Source organism: Staurois parvus, unplaced genomic scaffold, assembly GCF_062004578.1.
Source record: "Staurois parvus isolate SC_StPar_1 unplaced genomic scaffold, SC_StPar_1.0 ptg001333l, whole genome shotgun sequence".
In the NCBI taxonomy this organism is placed as follows: Eukaryota; Metazoa; Chordata; class Amphibia; order Anura; family Ranidae; genus Staurois; species Staurois parvus.
The window spans coordinates 453,348-465,559 of record NW_028319129.1 but is presented as its reverse complement, the minus strand read 5'-3'; the positions used below and the strand labels follow the sequence as shown (position 1 = coordinate 465,559).

The following is a 12,212-nucleotide window of genomic DNA, read 5'->3' as shown; positions in this document are numbered from 1 at the left end:
GCAGTTAGCAGGTTTCAATATCCATTAGCGAGACTTGTTAGCCATAGCACCAAACGTAATGACACATTAACCTGTCAATTAGAATTTTTTCAGACTCTTTTCTTCCCAGGAGGCATACTCATTAAATGGAATTCAGTAATGATTACGAGAGCCATTAGTTAATCCTAATACCCCTAAATTGGATTTGTTTTTTTAACTGAAACTACAGACAATAATATCTGTGATCAGGGCTATATTTACCATAATGGTACTCATGGTCCAGAGCATAGGACATGCAGATAGCCACTAGACAGAGAATATGTGGATAAATTACTTTCAGCAGCAGCGTCTTGGTGTTGGTCAACTTGTGTTTGGCATAGGACTATGAGGAAATGTTGGTACTTCTCCCAGTGTAAAATAAGGGCTCACGTAGAAGGTTGTTGTTTGTCTTTATTTGACCTGCGTTTGAAATACACATCAAATGCAGGTCAGAAAATTCCTATTGCCTTCAATAAAGTTCAGAGGCTGCATTTGATCTGCATTGTGTTGTGTTTCTTTGGGTGGAGCATGCCCTATACAGGAGTATTTGAACTGCAGGCAAAACAGGGAAAATCTAGCCTTTTTTTGTCAAATTCTATTTTTCCATGCGTTTGAGCAGTGTTCAAAAGGAAAATGCTGCATTTGATAAGAATGCCTACATGAGTCCTAAAAAACATATACTGCAGCATGGGATGGTATAATGTCAAAGTTCAGTTTGCAGGTTAGGTTAGTTTTGTGTTACAGTCAAGGGTTAGGGGAATTACCAATGGTTCCAGGTAAGGGTTAAATTTTAGGGTCAGGTGTTGGGGAAAGTGAGTTAAATCAACCTCTCACAAACCTGGGAAATCAAAACATGGCATATGTAACAGAAGTACCTTTAAAGACTTCATGTTAAAATAGTTTGCAAATTTAGGGAAATAAACTGCTGAAAAGATATTCGTAGCACAACTTTTTGTGTAAAACTCGTGTCACCTAATTCTTTTTCATCAATACACCCAGTTTGGTTAAAATAAATATTGTAAAACTCAGTGAATTTGAATCAAACCTTGAATAAATAAAAGCGATGGGGAGACTGCACTCACTTGTAACCGAACACAAGGTAATTAATCTGATGGGAAATATCTGTGTTGCACTTCCCCTTTATATTTTCAACCTAAGACAAGCAACTTGTGCTCTCAAATAAACATCACCTTGAATAATGCAAAGACAACAAAATGAAATACTATCATATAAATGAAAATACAATCATGTGAGAATTAAAAGCTCCAGTTGCATGTGTTCTGAAAATCCAATGAGCATGCGTTCTGGGAAAAACTACATGTGTAGATCAACACTCCAATTGTGCCAACTCCAGTGCACCACCACCAAGAGATGAAACCCCCTTACCAGAAATACATAACCACTTACACATACTGAAAGTGTTTGCAGGAGGGAAATGGCCAGCTTGGCACATATCACAATCCAGGTTGTGATCAGCTCATTGAAAAGAGGGCAGAAGGAGACATTAAGGGAAAGAAACAAAGCACACCAGATAGTATAGTACTGTATAATACTGGTGCATTTATTCAGTATAGAGCGTACTCACAAGACAATATATGAAACAAGCTCAAAGTCTCCTTGCAAGTGGATGTGATGAAGACAGCAGCTTAGGCTCTACTCAACATGTTTTGTCACAGTGGACATCATCAGGGGCCAGGAGTTACCCCGGTTGGTTAGTGAGGCCATCCATCACATATAAGGACCCAAAGAGATTGTCAGAGAGACTGGGGGGACCATTTCCTAGTGTGACTTTTACAGGAAAAGTCAATATTTACATGCTGCCTATATCTGTGAGTCTCTGGATCATTCTGCTATACATCCTTCACTGAAGGTAGCCTCTGCTTTTTCATTTTTCATCATCTATTCACTTGTAATTGCCCATGATTTAATTTAGTTTCAGGACTGAATTTAAAGGTTACTCTATGTGTTAGTGTTATCCTTAAGTGTTAGGGAGGAGGTTAAGAGTTAAGGCATTAGAGAGTTAAGGAGGTTAAGATTTGAGGAGTTAGATTGGGGGCTAAGTACAACCCCAGATCCGAAAAAGTTGGAACGCTGTGTAAAACCTATGTTGTATTTTGTCAGCTTTTTTTTTGCCTTGACCCAACTTTTTTTTAGACGTGTCGCTGCCATAAGTTTCAAAATCACCTTATTTTTCCTTAAAATGGTACATTTTCTCAGTTTTCACATTTAAAATGTTTTCTATTTTCTGTTGTGAATAAACTACGAGTTTATGACATTTTTTTTTTTTTAGTTGGGGCTGTATATGGGGGGAGCTTTAGGGCAAGAAATATGTTTTAAGTTTAAAATCGTTATGGAAAGTTTTTACTTGTTTGCCCTAAAAAGGCTTGGATTTTTCTTAAATGCCCAAAATGCACTGCTCAAAAAAATTAAAGGAACACTTTGAAAACACATCAAGACACCCCAAAAATCAAAGTGAAAAAAAAATGCAGCAGGCTAGTCCATTGTTGCTGAAATTTCATTGCAGCAACTTAAAATGGTACTCGGTAGTTTGTATGGCCCCCACCTGCTTGTATGCATGCCTGACAACATTGGGGCATACTTCTAATTCTTTATTGGGTTTTTTTTTGCCTTCCTCTGGATCAGATGTGGGCATAGGACTGTGTATATGGAGCTTTCCTATTTGTGTGTGACTAACTATGTAGCTATGTAACTATGTAACCATACTCCCAGCAGCAAAAACTAACGTACTGTGCAAATCAGTATCCAGGATACAGTAGTCAAAATATATTGCAGCAAGCATGTAAAAAAGTGAAAGTTACACTAAGGGGCCTATGTATAAAACTTTACTGTGCGAATGTGTCATTAATACAACAAATCTTCACCATAATTTGCTTAATATGTTTATTTTCTAGAATTGTCAGTGCCATCTAGTGCCAATAATGCTGTATGTTTCTTAAAATACCTCAATCCAGAAAACATATTACATTATTTCCACTAGATGGTGCTGATTATCTTTGGAAATAAACATATTAAACAAATTACAGTAAAGATTAGTTGCACCTGTAGGAATGATTGACACATTTGCACAACAAACTTTTAACACATAGAGCCTTAAAAGTCACTCAGATAAACATCACAATAGCAACTCAAAAGGTGTACCGACTAAAATGACATTATTGGAAGGATTGTTCAAATAGATATTAAACTTACAGCAACATAGACTAGGTGTTTTCTTTAAGTCTGTTTAAAATGAGCATGTGCATATGGTTTGTATATAAAATCAGTAAGTAAAATGAAAGAGCTGTAAATTTAATATATGTATATTCATAAAATACAGCACAACACAGTTGGTTATATAAGATGCTCATATCAAACATTCGTTTCAGTTAAACGTTACATGACGTACTCAGTATGTGTTCTCAATATGCGCTGAGGCTTGAAATACACTATAGTATTACCTTTCTGAAATGTTATTTCCACCAATTTGCATTTTCTGTTCTTGACATTTCAGGCAGTAATGTGTTGGTGGAAGATTACACCTGGACAAAGCCCTATCAATCCAACCCCCCTGTTCAGATGACATCTCCTGTATTATCGCCATTGGGTTCACCGTCTGAACACTACCCATCCACAGTAATCTACCAGCAGCACCAGCAGCCGGCAGATCTCTGGCATTTCCACCATTTTGGACCCCCTGGCCATGTTAATTCTGTGTATCACCACCATTCAGTCCCAGAATTTCAAATGGTTCCAGGACCTGATGGAAAATGTGGTTCATTTCTTAATCTCCTGCAGCCTGAGAGATATTCCGGTCCGGTGCAGGAGTCAGCCTCCAAACCTGAACTCCTCACATCTGCAGCTACTGGGCCTCCTATATCTGAAAATGTGAATCAAAGAACTCACGCACAAGCAGGTACGTTTCTGCCTTTCAGTGTTAAAGTGTCTGTTAAAGTGACTATATCAGTTGTGGTGAAATGCTAGTGAGACATTTAACAACTTTCAATGACTTTGACATACAGAGTTGAGTTTCCTGGTCTCAAGTGAAAGTGAGACACCTTACCTTATTGTGGCTATAACAGAAGGAAAGGTGAGGAAGACGAGAGCAGAAGAAATGAAGAGTGAATCAGTTCAATAACCAGACTGATTGGAAATTCTGCCCAAAGCAAATTTCTTTCTTCTTCAAGGCCAAGATCAACTTTTCCAGAAAATAGTCCATGCACCCAAGGGTCCTCAGTAGGTATTAAAAAACTGTGTGGCTTTGTAAAACAATCATTCATTATATTGTTATACCTGTAAGCCATTTGGGTCCCAGAGCAAGCCTGGCCAAAATCTCCCAGTTAGCAATTCCCAGATCCTGTCTTGGTGCTAAGACATGAAACCGTTGGATGCTCCCAACATTACAGAAATGAAAACCAACAGTTTTCATGTCCCAGCAACAAGGCAGAATATGGGGATTGATAAATGGGAGTTTTTTTAGCTTCTGGGAGGAACTTTTTCTACAGGTATGAAAAAGAAATGAATGAACATTTTACAAAGCTGTACAGTTTTTTTTAATCTACCTGGGCCCCTTGACGGCTAAGGCTATTTGCCGGAAAAGTGAACTTAGCTTTTAAAGTCTAATTCCGGATATTTTTTAGTTTTGCACAGAGTAGGAACAAGTTTAAATTTATGATGGCAGAAAAAGACCAAATGATCCATCAAGCCTATCCTTGGTCTACAAAGTATAGATATTTGTTTATCACAAGTGTTTTAAATGTACAACTAAAGCCTCTTGTATGACAGTCTAAACAAGTACCCAGTCTAGTTACTATGTGATGTACAAGTCTCATAAAGTAAAAAACCTTTTTTTACCCTCCGCTAAGTAAGTCAAATCTTTCTTCATTTGTGTCTCACATACTCCCTCCCTAGACAGTGCAGCTTACAAGGGAAGGGGTCTAAAAACAGAGACAGTAATCTCTATCTAGAAAGCAGTGATTGGGGCTAGGTGTGGCCAGGTACTGATTGACAAGCTACAGTGACAATGCTGACTGCAATGTCCTCTGCAACATTTCTTCATTCCACCATAATGGAAGTAGACACATGAGAGTGACCTCTCTGGTCTGAATTCAGGAGCAGTGCAGCATCATTGCCTCACCATCACAAGAAGATGCATTAGGTGGACATTACAGGAAAGACTCAACAGGTATTTATGAGAATTTTCAGGGGCCCTAAAAGTAAGTCTGTAAGCGCATGCAGATACAAATAAAATTACTTCCATGTATTATCTTTTTATTTTTCATATGCAGATACAAATTAAATTACATCCATGTATTATCTTTTTTTTTTCAATTCATTTCTTCATTTGAGCTTACTCCTAAAGAATATGTAAACCAAACATTTCATATTCCTGATATGTGCCTGCTGTACCATGTACTTGTATGAAAAGGTATCCTGTTCTCTTTGCAGTCCCACTGCTTTCCTATTATAAATTGACTACACTAAGCAGGAGAACACAACGTGGTCAGTTCTTTAGATATGCTTAGCCTGCTCTCCTCCAATGATCAGACTTGTCCAGACATGCTGTCCCCACACAGTCATTCACTGGGAAGTTCAGTGTGCTGCTGCTCCTCCCCCAGCTTATGCAACTGAAAACAAAGGGAATGTGATCACTTATAAAAAGGGTAAAAAATTATTTATATTTTTTTTAGATCTATACATAAATGTTTTGACTTTCATTTTTTTTAACTGAATAGGTTGTTTTACAAGGTGAGGACTTACATATACGTTACGTTGTCCCCTGGCTGTGCAGACACCCCCCCTGTTCTATGTCTATCCACTGTGCCCCTGGGACCTATGAGGTCCCATATTTATTTTTTATTTATTTCAGGTACTTATATAGCACCGTCAATTTACGCAGCACTTCATATGAGTCTCCTATGCTACAGCTCTACATGCAGTTGCTGTGAGCATCGCACGCACAGAGGCATGAGAGAGACACACAGAGCAAAAGCCACTCTCAGTCACCGCTGTGGAAGAGAAGGAGAGGCATGGATTTTACTGTGTGTGTTCGGTGCTCGCAGCAGCTGCATGTACATTTGGAGTACAGAGCACAAGCACAGAAAGAACCAATTTCGGTGGAGGACATTTAAAAAAAAACACATCAAGTACATGGAAGTTTAGTTATTTTTATCTGGTTTTAGGAAAGAAAAATTACTTTAATACCACTTTATTGGGAAGCCATACAAATCATATCAGTGCTCAAATCAGGATGTAGTCTCATGGAAAGATTCCCTCCATGCAGCCCTCCTCGGATTGGGGAGTCATCAAATCACTAGAAAAACACACACAAGAGGGCACACACTCTTCGTGCATTACCGTGATAAATAGATGTTATTATAAAAAAGACAAATGGGTACTTACAAACCAAACGTACAAACAGGCATGTATCAATATAGCTTCAGAATGAGATCGTGGGGTCCTGTTCTGGAACCTTCTGGTTGAGAAATGACACATTTCGGGAGCTGTACTCCCTGCACTGTACTGCACTGCTGCTTTATTTGATGTTGTTTTTGATTTGTGTTTTTTTTTTATATAAAAGTAAATTAGGTGAAGAATATTGCTGACATTTTTGTCCCATAAAACACCGCTAGCCTTTGGGCTGTCAATAATTGTGTGGATCAATTAGGTGCCTGCTGAGAGGGAGCAAAATATGGAAACATGCAAGGTTCAAAGAAAACTTGTGATTCATGAGAAAATAGCAATTCATGGGAGTTAGTGGCTTGCAGTACACAAACAATTTAAAACCATTTCAAAATCATGATTCAGCACTAATGCAATTTTTATGTATATGAATTGAAGGTTTTGAATGAAAATAATTGTTTGATACACATAACATAAGTAACATAGTTTAAATAATTCACACAACAGTGAATTGACCCTTAAGGGTCCCATTGGATATAATACTGCAAAAGGACTGATTCATAAACATGGAAAACAATAACATAAAATAAGAAAAAACTGAAGTAAGCGATCTGGTTCTGCCATACGATTTATGAAAATCACAAGAATCACAATAACAGCATCACTCTCCTTATTTTCTTTGCTCAAATTGTCATACTTGTAGACCACTGACACTTTACGAATGCAAGTAGAACTGGCAGAAATTTCAATGTCATAGCCATATTAACTAACCTTAAAGCAGTATTAAAGTGATACTAAACCCAAAACCAAAAATGTCATATATTCTAGCTTACCAATCAATAGATGTAGTGGCTGCATTCAATTTTTTTTTTTTAGGCTTTCCATCTGTTTTCACCTGCTGATCTGGCCAGTAACACATCTCCTGTATAAGAGTTCCCCCACTCTGGATGAAGAAGCACAGGGCACCTTTGAACCTCAGCATTTTCAGTCCTGAGGGGGAGAAGGAGTATTAAATGTGCTAGCAGATTTAGATACACTAACAGATTGAAGCCAAACTTCACCTCACACTTTTTAAGTAGTTACAGATAACAGGTTTTTTTTTCTTTTTGAGATAAAGGTTTTAAATAAATAACTAAAACTGATCATTGTAAGCACCCCTTTCAGTGGTAAATGGTTTATCTCAAACCTGTAACTGATACATTCTGCTGGAGAGCTTGTTTTTTTGAAAACAATAGACTTGCTGGCTGGTTCACCAGATGAAAATAGAAGAGAGACAGACTAAAAAAGAAACTTAATGCTGCCATCACATGTAAGAATTGGTAAGCTGCAATATAATGAATGTTTGCTCTTAGGTTTAATTCTGCTTTAAACCCAAAAATGCAATTTTAATATATTGCAACTTACCAATTCTTATATATGGTGGCTACATTCGTTTTCTAAGTATGTTATTTTTCAACTTCCTTCAAGGTGTCCTGCAAAAGTTGCAATTCGAGGGCTGAGACAGACCATTTAACACTAACAGGGGTGCTTACAATGGTCATCTTTTATTCATTTATTTAAAACCTATTGCTATAACTGCTTAAAGTGTATGTTACCCCAACATTTCATATTCCTGAGGTGTCTGTTGTAACAGGTACTTGTATGAAAAAATATCCAGATTTTTTGCATTGCTTCCTTTGTGTGAAATACCTGGTGATCCTGCAAGTCTCTGCTTTCCAGTTTCAAATTGACCACACCAAGCATGGAAACACATCCATCCCAGCATGGTTAGTTTACCTCTTTGCATTCTACTTGGGAGCACAGCCTGCTTGTACTCTACTGGTCAGACTTGTGCTGACATGCCCTCCTGCACAGCTAATCATTGTTAAGATCAGTGTACTGCTGTTTCTCTGCCTCCTGCTGATACACTCCCTGCAGTCTCCACCCCCAGTTCTCTAAGATCACTTATGAAAAAAAGAGACAAGTATTTATAATATTTTTATACTGTATATACACACATATTTTACCTTGTATTTCTAATTTAAACTGATTGTTTAAATATTGCTTAATTGTTTAAAACTTGTTGTTTTACAATGTGATGGTTCACATACTGTATACTTTAAAATGTGTCAGCTGGAGTTTGGCTTTCATTTCTTAATCAAGTGTATCTAAATCTGTTGCATCCAACACTACCGTTTATCCAGACTGACAATGCTGCTGCCCAAGGTGTCACCTTCACTTCTCCATCCAGAGTGGAGGCATCCCAAGACAGAAAGTCTGCTACTGACCAAAATTCCATGTGAAAATAATGGGAAAAAGCCTAAAAAACACAAGTGCAGCCACCATGTTTAAGGATTGGTAGGCTGCAATATATTTCATTTTGGTTTTGGGTTTAACACCGCTTTAAAGCAACACTAATGACATAAAAGTTTCAGAAATAAGTGTACCCGAAAAACAGAGAGGGAATACTCTGCTCTGTTCAGTTAAAACATTGATAAACAGTTTTTTTTACTTTACATAATTATTGCTGAATCTAGGTTTTTGTCTTGGAGTTTTGCTGTTTTAACTTTCAAAATCAGATTAAAGACAATAATGTTCTTACTGCAGTTTACTTATCTGTCATAACAATGAAAGTACAATCTTACACTGCAAATTAGTGTCTGTAATACCATATTTTTCTTCAATTTAGGTCTTCATGCCCAGGATAGAAGAAAGGAGTTTTTCCATGCACAAGAGAGAAGGAAGGATTTATATTTTTATTAAGTACTTATTTCATCTATGTAAAGCACTAAGAAGTTATATTCTGGACATTTCTGTAGCATCCGCTGTACACTGCTGTTGTACATCAAAGAACATTATAATGAGTTGACCTCCACATGAAAACGATGATTGTTTGTAGATATCTTCTTTAAGGATGAAATAATGGTATTTCTTTATTTGAGAGACTCTTTAACTAAGTTTTTACTTTTTGAAGTCAGACAAAAGTTGTCATTTGTTATTAATTAGCCACTTGAGGGACACGCTACTCATCTGAACTCTGTGGATATGTATCATTTTAAAAATTGTTTCTGGTATGGTTAATCAAACGTATGTTTGGAGTATGGACTAAATAACTCCAGTTCTCAGTAAGAATACATTGATATATCAGACCCAAGGTGAGCCTTTAAATAACATGAAAGCAAGCTTTCTGGATTCTATGATCCCATTTCTATGTACAGTAGGTATCACAATATCAATGCAATTTGCAACAAGTCAATGTGGGAAAGAGCCCTGAAAATTCTAACAAGACTTGATAGCTGAAGTTTCATGAATTACCCATTACTCGGATGTTGTATCGATGATATCAGGTAGTTATCTGTAGGCTATTCATCTAACCATGCAATCAGCCATTTGTGCAATGGTCAGGCAATGAGCATTTGGCTGGGGGTCAGTCCTTGCTGGCTCATCATTATGACAATTCTTCCTCCTGTTAGCCTCCTTTGGTGTGCAGATCTTGCTGGCTCTCACTGCTTTTGACTCTGTCTGAAGAGGGCTCCCAAGAGTCTACCTCTGCATCTACACATATGCACAAACATTGGTTAATGCCATAAATTGGGCTTCCCACCTGGAGAGCTTTGGCTGAGCATGTTCACAGGTTTCTTTTTTAAGAGCAAAATGTTTCACTCTTAGAATACTCATTTCAGAGTTTGCTAACTTGTGGGTTTGACTCTTTGATCTTCCAAGAATTCACCTATGTTGTTGACCTACTTCTAAGCATTCTTGATCTCCACCTGCCCTGACTTTGATTACACATTGTTGCTCTCTGCCCTGGTTTTGATACTCATCTCTAGTTACTGCTGCTGATCCCTGGCTTTACTCCCACCCTTTGGCACCATTCATGCCAGGCCAGGCCAGGTTTAACCAGTGGTGGGTTACTGACTGCTCTTTGAGAAACTCCAGGCACAATTTCACTATCTAGTACAATATCTGGAGAACTGGTTTACTCACTAGCCATAGCTTGCCCCGCTGGGTCAATGTCCAGAAGATGAGACATACATCAGTGGTTACTGTATCTGAGCTGGTACCCATACCCTTTACATATATCTTTGCCCACTTATCTCTCCAGGTAAGAAGAAAATATTTGTGGAGATTTTATTGAGGCGGAGAAGACAAGTTGGCAGCTTTAAACAGGAGTATATAATTCAAGTGTTTAATAACAAGCAATTGTATATTTGTTGGGGACTTAAAAACTACTAACCCTTACAAATAAAAGGGTGGGTGAATTAAAATATTCTATTGTTTGAAGAACATAGGGGTCTAGTTTTGAAGGATTTGTTTTGTAATTCACTCTGCAAATGCATGCTATACATTTGTCTAGCTATATTTTATGGCAATTCATTTCAAAGATGATTCACCCTACATATAATGCAGTTGCTGATGAATGAATCTTGCTTCGCTTTAAATAAGACAAGTGAATCTTAATTCTCTCTCTATTGTATTAAATGCGGCTGCTGATGGGCGAATCCTCTTTGAAAATGATAGGTGAACAGGGTGATTCCTGTTTGAAAATGATAGCGAATGTTGTAAAATACAGATGGAGGAATGTCCCGCAGACATTTGCCATGGAAAGTGCACAAATTATCCCTTATAAATAGACCTTTAAGGTGAATGAAGTTTTTTTGGCTGTCTGTTATTTTGTGCAATGTTTTATTTCTTCTTTCAGCTGTTTGTATTATATACTGATAATCGTTATTTTCAAATGTCATTTTACAGATAGGATTTTTTTTCTGTATTATATTTCGATAATAATAAGAAAATGGCTATTGGTCAAAAGGCTATAATACAAAATAAAGGAGTATTTTCAAACCAGGATTGTAAATTGTTTAACTTTTCAAACCGTGTATATGTAGCACTTACGCCCAGCAGAAGCTACTGGAAATGATGGGTTCACTGTACTGCCATGACTCAGTATATGGCTCCTTCTCCACTGAAGCACCTGGTTGTGACTTCAGCCTCACTCACACCTGTGTGACCAAAGTGTTAGTAAACTACCACTCTAAAACAATGCACATAAATTAGATCACAGACCACCAGATGGTAGAGTAAGTGACTGTAGTAAGATTCTGCAGGCAAATGGTGCGTAAATTGGCTTTACACAATAGAACTCTTTAGCAATGCAGAATTAGGCCAGTTTGAACTAAGGTAACTAGCAATGAGTGTGGTCATATCCAGTTAATGCAATAAGAATGTTCTTGAACACACTGTAAACTGACACTGATACCCCAACTGTATGTATTTGGAAGTATTACTATGCGCTGTACCCCTAGAAGGTTTGTGCAATGTGTCAGGTTGGCCAGCTTCCATTGGGGCCCTTCTTTAGGTGGTGCAGTGTCCCTTTAAGAATGTAAGTGACAGATTTAGGTATTCAGCTGGGTGAGAACAGTCTCTAGCATGTGGTGGGAGTTTAGGATGTGCAGGTCGGCTCATCCCCTCCTGGCAGTTGGCTCTTCTGGTCCCAATGGCTTTGCAGTTTGCAGGTTCCAGAAGTTGGGTCCCAGATCCTCACACAGTGGACAGTCTCTTGGTACCAGTCCCGGAAATGCAGCGACTCTTTCTAGCTCAGTTTCTGGGCAACTTGGAAAACTCAGAAGCAGGTCCACTTAGCTCCTGGTCTTGGCTCCACTCACTTGGATGTAGAGCACAGACTCTGACAATAGGTTTGTACCCTTTGCAGTGTAGTGGGGAGGAATCGCAGCACCTGGCTATATATATTTTGTGCATATTTAAATTATTATCTACCTTTATTTGATGCTTATAAAAAGGTCAAATTATCTTTA

General features: G+C 37.9%; 1 protein-coding gene across 1 annotated transcript in view; it reads left to right on the top strand.

Annotated features, from left to right (window-relative positions):
- VGLL1 (vestigial like family member 1) overlaps nt 1-11,245 on the top strand; it is a 36,380-nt gene extending 25,135 nt beyond the window's left edge. Inside the window, exons 3-4 of the mRNA XM_089661405.1 lie at nt 3,530-3,931; nt 9,086-11,245. Of these exons, the coding sequence (XP_089517531.1) occupies nt 3,530-3,931; nt 9,086-9,159 (476 nt within the window). The 3' untranslated portion in view covers nt 9,160-11,245. The remainder of the gene's footprint in view (nt 1-3,529; nt 3,932-9,085) is intronic.
- Nucleotides 11,246-12,212: the final 967 nt, after the last annotated feature.